At 48.5% G+C, this 15,018-nt stretch overlaps 5 protein-coding genes across 5 annotated transcripts; 3 read left to right on the top strand and 2 right to left on the bottom strand.

Annotated features, from left to right (window-relative positions):
• The first annotated feature begins 623 nt into the window (after window positions 1-623).
• Window positions 624-1,785, top strand: BDZ99DRAFT_273863 (uncharacterized protein). The gene is made up of 2 exons (XM_033713922.1): window positions 624-1,075; window positions 1,127-1,785. Exons 1-2 carry the CDS (start codon window positions 868-870, stop codon window positions 1,597-1,599), a joined length of 681 nt encoding a protein of 226 aa, XP_033578299.1. The 5' UTR covers window positions 624-867; the 3' UTR covers window positions 1,600-1,785.
• A 333-nt stretch (window positions 1,786-2,118) lies between these two features.
• On the top strand, window positions 2,119-2,358 carry BDZ99DRAFT_350846 (uncharacterized protein; the record flags this gene model as incomplete). The annotated part of the gene is made up of 1 exon (XM_033714512.1): window positions 2,119-2,358. A coding segment is annotated over one exon (240 nt), but the record flags the coding sequence as incomplete, so codon positions are not given.
• Window positions 2,359-6,483: 4,125 nt separating this feature from the next.
• BDZ99DRAFT_497124 (uncharacterized protein) lies at window positions 6,484-7,826 on the top strand (the record flags this gene model as incomplete). Its single annotated transcript, XM_033723490.1, has 2 exons — window positions 6,484-6,912; window positions 6,973-7,826. 2 exons carry the CDS (start codon window positions 6,484-6,486, stop codon window positions 7,690-7,692), a joined length of 1,149 nt encoding a protein of 382 aa, XP_033578297.1. The 3' UTR covers window positions 7,693-7,826.
• Window positions 7,827-7,934: 108 nt separating this feature from the next.
• Window positions 7,935-9,230, bottom strand: BDZ99DRAFT_569407 (uncharacterized protein; the record flags this gene model as incomplete). Its single annotated transcript, XM_033727875.1, has 1 exon — window positions 7,935-9,230. One exon carries the CDS (start codon window positions 9,228-9,230, stop codon window positions 8,118-8,120), a length of 1,113 nt encoding a protein of 370 aa, XP_033578296.1. The 3' UTR covers window positions 7,935-8,117.
• A 749-nt stretch (window positions 9,231-9,979) lies between these two features.
• BDZ99DRAFT_440130 (putative daf-9) lies at window positions 9,980-11,943 on the bottom strand (the record flags this gene model as incomplete). The annotated part of the gene is made up of 4 exons (XM_033717692.1): window positions 9,980-10,798; window positions 10,859-11,210; window positions 11,273-11,718; window positions 11,773-11,943. 4 exons carry the CDS (start codon window positions 11,941-11,943, stop codon window positions 10,172-10,174), a joined length of 1,596 nt encoding a protein of 531 aa, XP_033578295.1. The 3' UTR covers window positions 9,980-10,171.
• Window positions 11,944-15,018: the final 3,075 nt, after the last annotated feature.

Below are 15,018 nucleotides of genomic sequence, written 5' to 3'. Positions count from 1 at the left end.
CCTGTGGCTCTTGAACATTGGAATGAACTTGAAGGGAACCTAGGAGTGGAAGAGGGACCACGCCGATAAGCAAGCTGTGCTGGTGCAGGCTGGGATGTTGTGGTAAACCCCGCACAGGGAGGTCATCGAAAAGCTGCGCCGCTTCAGCCTTGCAGGAAGGCTGAACCCCGCTTTGCCTGGAAGACAGATAAGCATTAGAATATAAGTATGGAGAGGCGCACCAGTCTCGACTCTCCTTTCCTTTACTCTTTGAAAGTCCTCTCGAGTAGGCGTTTTAAGTCTACTTTCCACCAAGATTATAGTCTAGCAATCTTCTTCAACAGTAAAGACAATCATACTCTGGAGATCGAAAAAGATATCAAGCCTACTAAAGGTTGATTTCCAGCATGTCATCTAAAGAAGAGGAAGGATGGTCGTGGTATGAGAGGGAGAGAATGCAGAGCTGGACTTGGCGGGCATATTCTTCGACGCCATCTAAGCAATTCCTTCGTACCATTGGCAGCCGTCCACACGCTACTATACTAGCGCATCCTTAGCGCCATTCCTTAGCTTGCATACGTCACCTTTCAGCTCAACAGGGTTCCTTCTCTTAGCTGGCTCGGCTCCACTACGCCTACATAGCAATACACCAGAGTTCTTATCACTTTTCACCAGCTGCCAACCATCGGTCGACTGCTACATAAAATACAGGATGACCAGCCTTGTATCCATTGCCAAGGGCTCAATCTCAAGGATCTACTTTCCCAACGAGGCTACTTTCATGCCCCCGACTTTTCAACGCTTTCGAAGAACGCATCATTTTGTCGATTGTGTGATCTTATTCTTGCTTCCATAGAAGAGAGCACCCCATCTCGAGACGTGTCTAAAATGAGCGAGGGCCCGTCGCAAATCATACTATTGTTCGTTGGGATTGATGCTACGAGGCCAAAAACACACAACGCGGGATTAACAGTAATCTGCCAAGAAAAGTGTCAATGCTCCAATAGCGAAGACGGCGTTTCCTCGTGCAGTGGTTCATGCCGCTATCTGGTTGCTACGTACAAGGCGAAAAACGAGATATCAATATGCTCGTTAGGTGAGAGATTAGGAGAAATGTACATACGGCAGCAGCTAATGTCAACGACAGAGTCTCCTCATGTACGATTGCCAGTCCCGAGAGCATATGCTATAGATCCAGATCCGCTTTCAGCGTCCAGTATTGATCGGGCGATGTCATGGCTTCAAACGTGCCTGGAACACCATAATGAGTGCCGACAGAATCCGACCGAGAGGCAGGAGCCAACGATTGGAGAAGACCAAATGAATTTAGTTCTGGCAAGCTCCACAAGTCTGCCCAGGTTTCGATTTACGTCACCGATACGTTTGCTCCAAATTGAAGAATTCGGGAACGTGACAACCGCAAGGTTGACAATATTAGAGGACAAAACAGTCGATTATGTTGCGTTGAGTCACCGCTGGAACAGCGGCCCAATGCCTGATTGGGTCACTAAGAAAGAAAACCTCCAAAAACGCTTCCAATCATTTGAATTGACCAACTTTTCAAAAACAACCCTCGATGCAGCTATCATATCAAAGCGGCTAGGGTTCGAGTATGTTTAGATAGACTGTTTCTGCATCCTTCAAGATGATGCCAAAGATTGGGAAACCCAAGCAGCTCAGATGGCGGACGTCTATCTCCATGCCACACTCACAATCTGCGCCGATATCGCAGCCAATGATGATTCGGGGTTCCTCCATCAGCGCGAGCCGATGGGCGAGCCATACCTACCTTTCTACGTACAGATGGGAAACGAAGAAAGGCTAACCATTCATGCCCGATACTATAATTATAATAACGGCAAGGATCTGCTAAGTCACCCAGAGAGTGGATCAGCCTTCTATCACAATGTCATCTACTCGGACTTGAATTGGAGAGGATGGACCCTTCGAGAGAGGGTTTTGTCCCCAAGGATCTTACATTTTGGGGTCAATCAGATGATTTGGGAATGCAGGTGCTGCACAGAAGCGGAGGACGGCCACGGTGTTCCTCCGCTCGAGGAGTGAATGTCGAGTATTGAAAACGCTCTGTTCGGAGCCAACATTAGCAACTTCCAGATCTTCGAATCGTGAACCCACATCGTCACAGAGTACACCAAGAGGCAACTAACAGTTCCGCACGATATACTTCCTGTCATCAGCGCCATAGCAAAGTGCATCGCTACGCGAACTGGAGGTACATATCTCGCCGGCCTCTGGAAGGAAACCCTCCACTTGGATCTTTTGTGGTGGATCTCTGATCCCGAAGATCCCATTCATCAACACGGAGACAGACCAAACTCGTGGCGCGGTCCTTCTTGGTCTTGGATTGGCGTTCAGGGAGTAGCGCGCTTTGAAGTTATTGAGCAAACGAATCTAACTCAAAAGCATGGAGAGCGCCAGGAAGACTTCCGATCAGCTATTGAAGTTTAGAGGCCAAGTTAGATCTGTCCTCGGATCAGAACCTATTCGGCAGAATCGAAAAAAGGATTCTCACAATTCGAGGACCGGTTGTCCAAGTAGTATACAAGAGCCCGCTTTTCAGGAAAGGAACCGAAGTTTTGCGGGCATCTAAAGCGTTGCATGAAGCCCGAGAGATTAGTCAGGATGGGCCTGTCGACGATGCAGTGTTTCAACGGTGGTTCAATCAGCTCCGCCTGAGTATGAGCAATGCAGGATCAAACGCTGCTTACCACGACTCACGTACCCGTGAAGGCAGCGCCGACATATACGCTGTATTCGATACCAAAGTGGTTGATGACAAACCCTTCTTGTCTCGCTCTCGAGACCCTATTGGAGTCATGTTCTATGATATACCCGACGATATTGAATGGAGTGAAGCCCGAGAAGATGAGGAAACGTGGGCTGTTGCTACCGCCCTGAAAACAGTCGACGTCGATATCACACGGCGAGGAATCAAGGTCTTTGCTAACTGTATGATCCTGCTTGAGATACCCTTTAAGCGGGGTACATTTGCGCGGCGGGGTGTTGCGTACATATGGGGCTATAGGGAAAGTGACTGGTTTGAAAATGCCGAGAGAAAAGTTTTGAACTTGTGTTAATACTCACAAGCTCATTCCCGCCGGCACACTCAACCCGAAAGCCGCAAGCGGGGTGCAGACTAGGAACATCTACGTCGAGCAACGTCGCACTGCTTTCAGCACCAAGAGCAGCGAATTGTATCATTTTTACCTACCGGACTATTATTCATTGCCCCAGAGCCTTCGACAATGCGGTGCCATCGTGAAGATGTTTTTGAATGATTAAATTGCTTTCTGGGATTCCGAAAGCAGCGTGTTGCGTTGCTCAAGGGGCTTAGGCTGTGCAATCTTCGTTGGGCATGCTGATGGACACAGCCGAGTCTTGCTTATTGAAATTGACCCGACATGACATGTTCAGTGCGTCTTTGACCACGCGAACGATGTATTTCGTCAGGGCCTGAGCACTATCAGGACTAATGGCAGTTTAGCACCTGTGAGCTCGTTCTTCGATAACGACCTGGACCTAGCTCCAGTATAGCTCCAGTACTTTTGGCCTACAGGCTCGGAAATACTGGACCGAATAGTGAAAACCAAGGCCCAATGGATCACCCGTTATGGATGTACAGTTTCTATTTCAAAAATATAGATGATCTCACAAGAGCACATCTGGAGGAGAACAGAGAGTTCGATGGGACGCCTTGGAGTATCGCGGTAACGGGCAATCGATAGCCCTTAGTTTGGGGAGCTGGTTCCGGAGACCTGTTAACGTGCCTCTTAAGCTAGTGGTTGGAGAGATATTACTGAAAGGTCAAACGATGTTCTCTGTTCGCTTCACGACGGAGATCTTGGGCGAGGAGTGAGGCCAGGCATTGGAAGCAACTTGGGGCGAGGAGTGAGGCCAGGCATTGGAAGCAACTTGAGGCGGGAGAGGAGGGCGCATATTAAGGGTATGGACGATGGAAGTAGTCTCCAAAGCGAAGATATGGGGTGTGTGTGCAGGATGGAGGTAAAGGGAGTGTGTGTTGGTGGTGTGGCTACAGTCAGAACTCAAAGTCAGCCAGCCTCCATCACCGGTCCAGTTATTTCTCGCAGCGCCGGCAGCAGTACTTTTAGGTAACTATACCAGCCATTACATGCCCGCTACGTCTTCAACTACGTGGAAGATGAACTCGTCGAGGGCATATACATAAGAGAACTTGGCTCCCGACGACCTGTCTGCTCGTTCTTTGACAACGAACGCCAGATGGCTCCAGCACTTTTAGCGTGCCGACTTGGGTATACGGCACCAGATCGGCGTGATCCTGGCCCAGAGGAGCACTCGTCCTGGTTGTGTTGTACAATGAGTATTTCAAAGAAACAGACGCTCACACAAGAGCAAAACTGGAGAAAGATCGAATTCGCTGGAACTCACAAAGTTCTGTCGATAATGGGCTATCGACATGTCTTGAGTTGGAGAGCTGGCATACTTAACAGAGACCAACTGCCAAATTCCATCAGGCGAAGGAACAAGATATTTGGAATCGGGTTGCCGTATCTGTTAAAGGATCGGTTAATGTTGCTGCTCAAAGGAAAGCCTATTTACGCAGGATCGCATATGCAAGGGGCGGCTGGACTAGCTTCTAGATCACCAGCCGGGATGAACGGATCACCTGACAGAAATGCCGCGAACATGAGGCCGCCAGTCCTGCCGTCCCCTAGAGATGTACGAACCATTTCTGCAAAGACTGCAGAGCTGTCGCGGGGTGGAGGTTGAGGTGAGCATAATAGAGCAGAACTGGTAGTTATTAGGAGGGGAACACTGTAGGAGCGCAATTCGTGAACAAGCTATGGTGTGTCGTCAGAAGAGAAGGATCCGATAATAACAGCGCTTGGGTGCTATACTTCACCGCCAAAATGTCCGCCACAAAGTGCTTGAGCCACTTGTGGGCCTACAGCACGGGATAGGCCAATACGTTGCAATCCGCCTTGACGGCCTAGGCATCGTGTTGGATGGCAGAATCGCCGGTCGTAGACACGCGGTAAGGTGACGCCTCTTGCGGCGGTAGCAGTGGGTGAAAGCTAGAAGGTAGCCTGAACTCCACTTTAGTCTAAGCTTATGTAACAGACTGTATAGGGAAGAGACTAGACTGGAGGGGATTGGATTGGCGCAACAAGACGAAATGCTAATTAGGGGTTCGAAACAAGCCATCTGGGGTGAGAGTTGGTGTTGATATTGAATTCACACTGCACTGGCGGAAGGGCAGCGGACGTCATGTGACGCGCTACCGCCTCGCCGCACGGCTTTGCCGACATGTCTGGTCGAAGCTTCGACCCCGGTAAATATTTCTTTAAGGATTGCAGAGGTGTCACGGCGTGCAGGTTGAAATAAGCATAATAGAGCAGAACTGATATTACTGTAGGAGTGCATGTTTGCGAACAAGCTACGGTGTGTTGGGTCTAAAGAGAAGGATGCGATATCGGGTGATAGCAACAGATAGCAACAGCGCTTGGGTGCGAGTTGCGGAGGTCTTGGACTCTTTCCAACATTGGATTCGGCTTCGGCAGATGGCCAGTCAATTCAGGCGTCGATATTCTATGGGGAAAGGATTCAGACACGCAGCGCGGGCATCTAAGCTCTGGAGCTAGGCTCGGCTCCGCAAGGCTGGACCGATTCGAGTCGATACGCTAACTTCTATACTTTGTAGACAAAGTAGAGCCGAGAAGGATTCGAAATGGGGATTCGAAACGTCTGCTAGACAGGGGAGAGGCGGCTCATATTTAGACTTAAAACACCCTAGCCCCCGCGCCGCAAGGGTCTCGCTGCATGGACGCGTGCTCATCGCCGCAAACTGTGGAGTATTCATTACACCACTCGCAGTCCTCCTGGCGATTGGCAGAACGCCAAGCTCGACCTCTACTACTCCTATACCGCTTTGACTCCTGCACCCTATCCAAGCGTCTAGCGTGACGTAGCCAGGTAACCTCACTCATGCCTTTTCCTTGGAGTCCCCTGGCCTACATCAATCTGTCTGCTGCAGGTCGCTGCCGAGATAGGCAGTCGAACGCTCCATCCCGTCCACCTAAATTACCCCCAAGCTTACGGTCAGCAGCACAGCCCGCGTCCGTGGGGCGGAGACCATGAGCAAGTCAGCAGTGCCTCACTCCAGCCCTGAACGTCCCCACCAAAGGATACCCTTTGAGTAGATGCCATCCCGAAGGATGGAGGTTTGGTATCTCGAAGGATGAGGTTACAGCTGGAAGGATGCGAACATACGTCGTGCGATCATGGTCGCCGGGGAGTGTTTCGACTTTCCTAGGCAGTGTAGACCATCATGCATTGGACGCTAGGAATTCATGTGGGTAGATCGGCTCGTTCTCGAGGCCGCGAAAAGTATATAGCCATTCCTATATTTCATCATACAACATCGCTCATCCGACCATATTCTTTCTTTAGCCTCTTCGGTTTCCATCGTTTCCAGTCTCGTTGAACTAGACAGTTGTTTTTATCATGCCTTTCCAACTCTCTCCCGCTGCCGTAGCAGTCATCTCGTCTCTCATGTCCACTGCCCTGGCCGGTACTTTCCACATGAAGCCTTTCTCGGACGCAGGCTGCCAGAATCCCATCAATGCTACCTACACCGACAGCCCCGATCCCAGCGAATGGGACTGGTTCAACATTAACCACGGCGTTAGCGAAGAGCTGGACTCCACTAGATACTTCGACAACCTCCAGTTTCCGGGCGCGGCCTTCGCTCCGGGGAGTAGTGCCTACAATGTTTGGTGGAAGGCGTACAAGGATGAAGACCACTGTCGCATCGCATTAATGACGGACTACTCCCAATGGCACTACGACCAGCTTGGTGGTCCCATACAGCCGTATGGAAACGTGATCATCAATGCGGGCAGAGACGGCGGCTGCTATTATTCTGCTGTACCTGTAAGTCAGGCTTCATGCGCGGAACATTTATCCGAAGCTCAGAGCTGACGATGTGTCTAGGAGGGCTCGAACTTATCAGGAACCTTTTGCTGCGGTGTCGATGACTGCGCTCTCATCTCAGCCGGCAACGATGCCCTTACGCTCAAGAAGCGTGACGCAGAGGTCGACTCGAAGAAGGAAGAAGCTCAGTCCCTTGCAAAAAAGCACGAAGAAAGAAGCCCAGAGCTGAGGTCCAAAAGCTCGCACTCTTTCTCCCCTGCCGCCCGCGCCCGCGCCCTCGTTGCACGTGACGACTGCGTTGCCACCCCCCAGGGCGATGCCTTCCCGGCCGCTGGCTACCAAACCCTCGTCGCGAACACGCAGACGTGTACCACTGGCTCCTGCAGCTTTCTCATCAACAAGGGCATCTCGCTCTCAACTACCATGACATCAACCTCCGACCAAACCATCACCAATACAGTCGGCGCTTCCGTCACAACCACCGCTGGTTCTGATCTGCTCGGCTTCCAGGTCGCGGTCGGTGTGTCCTACGACTTCGCCATTGCGATCGGCAAATCAACGAGCGAGGCGGTCCAAAACGGAACCACAGTAACGGTGACGAACAACCTTGGCCAGGCGCTAGGAACGACTGCGTTTGCAACCTTCACGCCAACGTATAACTGCTATATGGCAACGGTAGACTGTGGACACGGAGTATCGGATCCATTGGAGTTCTGCAACCCAGCCCTCTCAGAGGATGGATCTACGCTGTTGGGAGACTACAACGTTGTTTATATTTGAACGGATCCGCTGATAGTCCTTTTGGGTCTATGCTCTCTTTTGAAGCATTTCGCGGCCATCTGGGGCATGCCTCTTCAATTCACATGTATATCTTGAGCACCACTCTTGTCACTGATCTATAGAGAGAACTCAACTTTCAAATTTGAATATGATGGAAATGATTGAGCACGTGAGATAGTCAGGCTGTTGAACAAGTAGCCCCTACAAGGCGGACACTGGATAGGTTTCGAAATAATACATTTGGGATTGATTGTCCGAGTCGGGGTGAATTTAGCGGGAGCTTGGTCCTATAGTTCTGACTGCAGCCGCACGTTACCAGCGCATACCTCAACCCGCAACCTCCAAGAACCCACAAGAATCCAGGTCAACCCATTAACATCATGCGTACTAACCTTCGCCTCAGATGTCCCAGATTCGGGCTGGCCTCATTCGTTTCGAGTGTATTTCTCAATCCTTACAAATCTTTCCGGCTCCTCCCCAACAGCCTGAGAGTTAAAATTCAAGTCCTTTGCCATATTATGTACTAAAGCGCGCTGTCTACTATCCATGGGCGAGAAATCGACCCGGTCGAGATCGCCACTCGTCATAAACTGGCCAAATTTCAGGAGCAGCGCAATTGCCCACGCCTCGTCCTGATTCGCGATCCTCGTCCACAGCTTCTGCGTATCTACCGACCAGTGGATACTGTGCATTCCTGCCAACTGCCGCTCTTGCTCATTCCTCGGAGGCACATACACGGAGCGGTTTTCTTCTTCGATCCATCTATACCGAACGGGAGCTAACTTCTGCACAGCCTTCCAGATCTGTGGCCTAGGGATTCGAGGTTGCACTGCAAGCATATCACCCACGAACCTGATATCTATGCCGGCCACGGCGCTACGAGCTACGACGTTATCGAGACTCGAGCGACTCTTCTCGCTCAGTTGACCGCTGAGCTGTATACTGACACCGTTACCGAATTGCTGTTGGGTGCACTGGACGAGGTGCATAAGAACGGCCTCATGCTCGGTGACAAATCGCTTGGAGATGCGGTTGTCTTGAATGAAGCCGGGCACCCATTCGGGCCTGTCCTCTCGCATCGGCCCCGGTGCGGGGGTGATGTCCAGAAGGATCGTCTTCACCTGCTCGGGTATCGTGGGGACGGCGACTACCCACGCGTTAACGAGCTCGTCGTGGGTATGCATGTCGCGGCCACGGCAGTAGCAGGTCCACTGCATTGTGTCGACTTCTGCATCATGGAAGATGTTGAGACTGACGTGCTCAAACTTGGGCTTGTATTCGAACGAGAGAACCCCACGGTATTTGCTGAGGAAGGAGAGAAAGTCGGCGAGATGTGAAGGACTGCGGAGATAGAAGCGTGGAGAGTAATTGTTTAGGACCCAGGGCATTTCTTGGCGAACAGTGCGGCTTATGTGGAGAAGATTCTGAACAGGGAGGGAAAAGTATGGGACGACGGCCGGCTGGACATCTTGCGGTAGAGCTAAAAGCAGGATGCGCTGCCGCAGCTCCCGCGGCAGCGACATGAACGGGGAAGACATGGTAGGACGGATATGCGTGCGAGTTCTGGTGGGTAGTATGAAGCTTTTCGTCAACTCGAGCGGGGGATTACCGTGAGTCATTAGGAAACGAATGACTCAGCATCTTACCTGCGGTTATCAGCGTTGTTAATACATACCGACTTGACTTTGAAGACGAAAATCGGTTTGGCCTTGAGACTGATGCTTGATATAGAGCAAAAGTAAAGTAGTCCATGGTGGAGCTAAAATGGATGGTGCAGCAACCCCGCGTAATTAAGTAGACGTAACGAATAGTAATCATAAAATTTGATATTCTAACGGGGCTCTGCGTTAGAGCTCACCTTTATATTTAATACATGATAAAATAAGTCTAATCTCGGAACCAAAAGTTATTGCAGCCGCCTTCTATTCTAGCCACTCAGAAAGTGTGGTAGGCAGCTAGATTCAAGCCGGCCTTTTTATTAACTTCCCGCGTGGAGATAGATTTTTGCAGTAGTTTTTAAGATTGCTGTTTTCACGGTAAGCTGAAAGTAAGTGAAGCTAAGGAAGGACACTTGTAGACAAGACTAGATGGCTGGCGTCTCCCTCTAATATCCCTAAAACTGAGAATTCCCGGGATTTAGAATTGGCTAAAGGATAAGGATAACTTCCGAGTTGTCTCCATGAAACTGCGCTTGTGGCCTGCAATGACAAATTTAACGGTGCCGCGGACAGCCCTCTCATCGATCACGACATGATTTCTAGGAGAAGACATAATAAGAGGTAAAACTCGAATACGAATGGCTAGGATTTTGGTCCTGAATGGTGGTTTGAAAGGGAATCCCGAACGAAGCGTCGTTAACTCATTCTTTATACTTCCTTGACTTAGTTCTCTCACGTCCTGCTCACCAAACCTCAGCCCATGGTAATCATTCCTTCACCTATTCTACCTAATCATTCTCATTCCAGGTATTCCGTTGACTTCATCCCAGCCATTCGACCAGCTCCTCGGGTTGTCTTGGTATAAATTTCACTCTCGACCCCCTAGGCGTCCCAACAAACGTCGCCTTCCCCTTCAACCCTTCAAGGGGATGTATCTCATCCCTGCTCTCTCCAGCAGCCGGCAAAATCCTGAAATGCGCAATCAAGTGCAAGAAAACAGTATAGAGCGCATTATGCGCCAGATGCTGCGCTACACACATCCTTCCCCCAATCCCGAAAGCAAATTGGTGCGCATGCGGCGTGGAGCCATCTTCGCTTGGAATCCAGCGCAAGGGATTGAACGTGTGAGGGTCTGGGAAGTGTTCGGGGTCTCTGTTGCAGGCCCAACTGTTCAAGAACACGAGCGTGTTGGCAGGGATGGTGGCAGCGCCCCATGTCGCGTCTGTGTAGGTTGCACGCGGGATGCCGAGTTTCAGGACGACGAAGTAGCGGGATATCTCCTTGGTGAAGGCGCCCATGTAGGGAACCTTAGTAGAGGCGTAGGAGGTGGATGGGAGCTCGAGGACGCCGGCGTCCCGGATGGCTGTGTATGCAATTTCTTGGATATCCGGGGAGTGAGCTAAGAAGAGGATTGCCCAGCCGAGGGTGGGTATGTTGGAGTCAGCGCCCTGAGGTATTGATCACGGTGAGCTGACTTATGTCTTAAGGCCACGGAGGAGAGGACTTACGGCCATCATGCTCAGGCTAACACTGATCAGTTCTTCTCTCGTCAAATTTGCGGCATCCGGGTCTCGCAAAACGGCACCTTGGATGCATGGCTTATCGCGTCCTTCTTTTACTTGTTGGCCTAGTTTCTCTAGGAGAACGTTGTTGTACGCAAGACGTCGACGTCCAATATCCGCTGCTTCATTTGGGTTCTTGTTTAGTCCAAACAATGATGCGAATGGCTCCCAATAGCGCAGTAGAGGAATGTAGTTCGCGTAGTTCTTCGACGTGTCGCGGAAAGCGGAGATCTTTGCCTCAACGTAGATAATCTCACGAAGTAGGGGGTCGTCGTCAAGGGACTTTACGCTTGCGACCCTTTTGATGGTCAGATATCGAAGGCGGCCAGAAACCCTGAAGAGATTGCACGCAATGCTTACCGTGTTCCATAATTTAGCGTTAGACTTAAATTCAGCGAGAAGCGTCTCACGGCGGGACGGAAGTCTAGATCGACCTCGCCATTCTGACACTCCGCAAGAATATCTTTAAGAAACTCGCGAGACTCAAGGTTCAGGATCTGAGCATAGCTCTCAACCTTGGACTTTATCAAAGCCCCCGCAGCAGCTTTTCTCCTCTGCTTGCAACTGTCATCCCAGGGGCTAGTGCCAATACTCGTAACCGACTTTCCGGCCTTGGATAGTTTTCCATGGAAGATGTAGAAGGTCGGCCGCGAGTTTAGGGCGTGGCTTTGGCCTAGAAAGAGAGCTTTTGCGGCTTTGGAGCTGTTGATCACCACCGCAGTGGTATTGCCTAGTTGCACCTGGAAGACGTCGCCATATGTCTTTGCCCAGGTTTGATAATGCTGAGCAGTGACTTTGTCGCGAAGCTGAAAGGGAACTTAGTTGATGAACATCAAGAAGAGTTGAAGCAATGGGATTACCTGGAACAGATTGCCTACGACAGGGTAGCCAATGGGACCGGGGAGATTTCTTATACGCTTTCGATAGCGATCAACTTCATTTTGGACAATGTAGATGGCGAGACCCAGTACGAGGATGATGACAATCCATTTTAATACCTCTAGCGGGCTTGGGTAGTTTAGTATTGCCATTTCTTTTGCGCATCACTTTGCAGACGGAAAACTGCGTAGTAGACAAGACCGAGTTCTGGAGCTCTGGGCAGCCTGTTTACGCGTTTAAAAGTCTTAAGTGCGAAGGAGATGTCCGATCGGAGTCAGTCATGGCATGGCGAGTGGATCTCAATACTGCATGGCGTGATAAAAGCCTAGGAACCCACCGTTGAAGAAGGCTTCCTCCTGCATCCATACCCCCCGGCTTGGTCGCGTAAGGATGGGGTCTTTTAGTGCACAGGGACTGGCCCCTAGTTCCTTGGAACTGTGGGTCAGAGCTCGGCACATATTATGCACGTATCTGATACGCAATTCTCACTTAAATGATGTTCCTCGATGTCTTAAGCCCGGATAGGACTTCTCTCCGAGGGTGTTGGTAACCCAAAAGCGGCCTTTGACTATCCTATCATCTAGTACTCCACTTGATCGGCTTTCGTAAAGCCTCCCGATGAACCTCTCTATGGTGGGGTGGAAGAAAACAGGAACAGAAATGCAAACACGTGATTACGCGTAAATCCGGATTTTCGTTTCGTGGGAGGTGCATTCATATCATTCTCATCATAGCGTGCCATCTCTCCCTGGATCTACACGTTTTTTACAGCAGGGTTGTGCTTCCCATTCTCATCGACGTGCCACTGGAAAGCCTTCTCCACGGCGCCCTTCTCCGCAGCCTTCTCTCGGCTTCCTCTCAGAGTGGGGATCAATCAATCAATCAACTTTGACGTCTCCAAGTTGATTGATTGCTTCGTTGAACAGGCTGTGATTGATTTGATTTGATTTGATTAATTTCTGAGATGCTCAAGTTGAGTTGATGAGATTGATACTTTTTGACCCCCAAGTTGAATTGATTGGTTTGATTGATAGATTGATTGATAAGTTGATTACTACTTAGGAGGTTTGATGCCAATTCGACGCCAGGAGCGTATAGATTGCAGAGCACTAAGTAACTCAGGCTTTATATTAAGGCGTCGTACGCCCAGGAGATCGCCAAGTTCGCTGAAAATTCTCTCACAATTAGCTGAGGAGGCTGGGATGGAGTAGATATCAAGGGCTAGCTGGCCTAGAATAGAATAGCGATCTCTTGTGATAACCTAGTACTAAATAGGGTCCTTCGCTAGTGGGTTGTCCTGTTTCAGAGTTGGCTCGCGCTTCCACCTCTTGTACTTGTCGTTAACAGTTTCCTCCATCTCCTGCTTGCCCTCCTCTATAGAGTTCCTAAGGAAGTCTGCTCGGTCGTTTATAGGGCTTGTTCAACGGCGTTTTGCAGGCCTTATATTAGGAGACAAGGTAGGAGATACTGCGCCAGCAGCCTTTGCAGCCACCTTATCCTTATATGCCTGCCACAGCAGCCGGAAGGAGCTATAGCTATTTAAAAGCCAGTTCTTATATAGATATAGCCTATCGCGCTTTATATTATAATCCTTTAGCACCTTCTATAGCCCCTTAAGCACATGTTTATATACTAGATAAAGTATTATAGCTGCAAAATAGATAAAGGTATCTTCTATCTTCCTATAGTAATCTGCAAGCTTTTTATAGGCGGCGTTAATATTAATAACTAAGTAATCTTTAGGTGCATCTAAATTCTTATAGTTAATAGCCTTAAGCCTCTTCTTCTGCTTTTTAAAGGCTAAAAGTAGCTATTTAAATATAATAAGAACTTCCTAAATAGCTCTATAGCTACTAGCTAAACCTCTGCCCTATAGCTATATTATTGCATTTTTAAATAGCTTAAGCAGCTGCTTATACTCTATAATTATTACCTAATTACCTGTATTTAGCCCTTACTTCTTAATAAAGCACCGCAGTTTCTTCTTTTTTATATTCTTATACTAAAATACTACTTTAATATTATATTCCTTAAGCTTTATATATATATACGCGTTAAAAGGGCCTTAGAGCTTATAGGCGCACTTAAAGCAATTATAGTAAAAGTTCTACTAAGTTCTAATAGGCTTAATAAGCTTCTTTAGTTTATAAAATTTATTGCAGTGCTTTAAGTTTTCTGCCTGCAGCTTAATAAACAGCTCTCGGGCTTATAAAGAGGCGCTAATAGATAATATAATATTAAATAGCACCCTAATAGGCCCGGCTTTCCTCTACTCTGCTATTAGCAGTTCTTTTTCCTATATTACTATTAGCGTAATATAGAATAGTAATAAAATTAGAGATGTAATTTTACCTATATATTTATATCTATACTTTTAAATACCTTTTTATTCTTACCCTATATAATTGCTTAGGCAGCTAAGTTAAAAATATAGCAGGTATAATATAACTAATACTAGGAGATGCTAAACTTAAACTTATTAGCTATTACTATTAAAGCAGTATTATTATTTATAGTATTATTAAGTATAAAATAGCTAAGGCGCTTAGTATTAATTTTAAATAATTATAATATTAAGCTAACTATCTCCGCAATATTCTTGCCTAAGTGCTGGCCTAGAAGAACAGGCAGGCCTAATAAGTAGTCCTCTAGCCGGCTATTCTTATTTAGATAATATATATATATCCTAGTAAGCGCATACTTATTGCTAACTAAAGTCTAATTATTAAATAATATATAGATAAGGCTAGTTGCCTGCTGGAGGTGTTTAATTACAGCGGGTATATAGGAATTATACTTAGCTATAATAGATTCTCGGAGTGTATAATAGGTCTTCTATAGGCTTAATTTAGCAATAGGTCTAGCAGCAGCAATTATGCTGCGGAAGGCAGGCTTCTCAATAACGCGTAAAGCCTGATTATCATCAGCAACCCAGTGTTAAACAGCGCGTAGAAACTTCGCCCGATTGAAGCTGTCCGCCAGCTTGTTGGCCACGTCCTGTGGAACATTAATGCCCTGGAACTGCATTGTCGCCAACACTGACGTCTGGTTTGGAGTAGAGAAGTTGATCTGGCCATCTTTATCAACCCTGTGGCCACGCTGTTGCCGCCCTAGGTGAGCCATAGCTGACAAAGTAGCCTTCTCAACGTTGAACTCGCCGCTAGGTATTCTGTGTATGTGGCAGTACTTGCAGAGCCAGAACTTCTGGCGCTGCTTTCGATGGTAAA

The sequence above is a fragment of the Mytilinidion resinicola genome (genome assembly GCF_010093595.1).
Source record: "Mytilinidion resinicola strain CBS 304.34 unplaced genomic scaffold BDZ99scaffold_7, whole genome shotgun sequence".
Classification (NCBI taxonomy): domain Eukaryota; kingdom Fungi; phylum Ascomycota; class Dothideomycetes; order Mytilinidiales; family Mytilinidiaceae; genus Mytilinidion; species Mytilinidion resinicola.
The sequence above is the reverse complement of the archived record's forward strand: the minus strand, read 5'-3'. Positions and strand labels throughout refer to the sequence as shown.

Excerpts from the sequence above, each read along its gene's own strand:
- BDZ99DRAFT_273863 (XM_033713922.1), top strand. The coding sequence starts at position 868 with ATGAGCGAGGGCCCGTCGCAAATCATACTATTGTTCGTTGGGATTGAT. Across the intron at positions 1,076-1,126 it reads GATATCAATATGCTCGTTAG|AGTCTCCTCATGTACGATTG; the intron begins GTGAGAGATTAG and ends TGTCAACGACAG.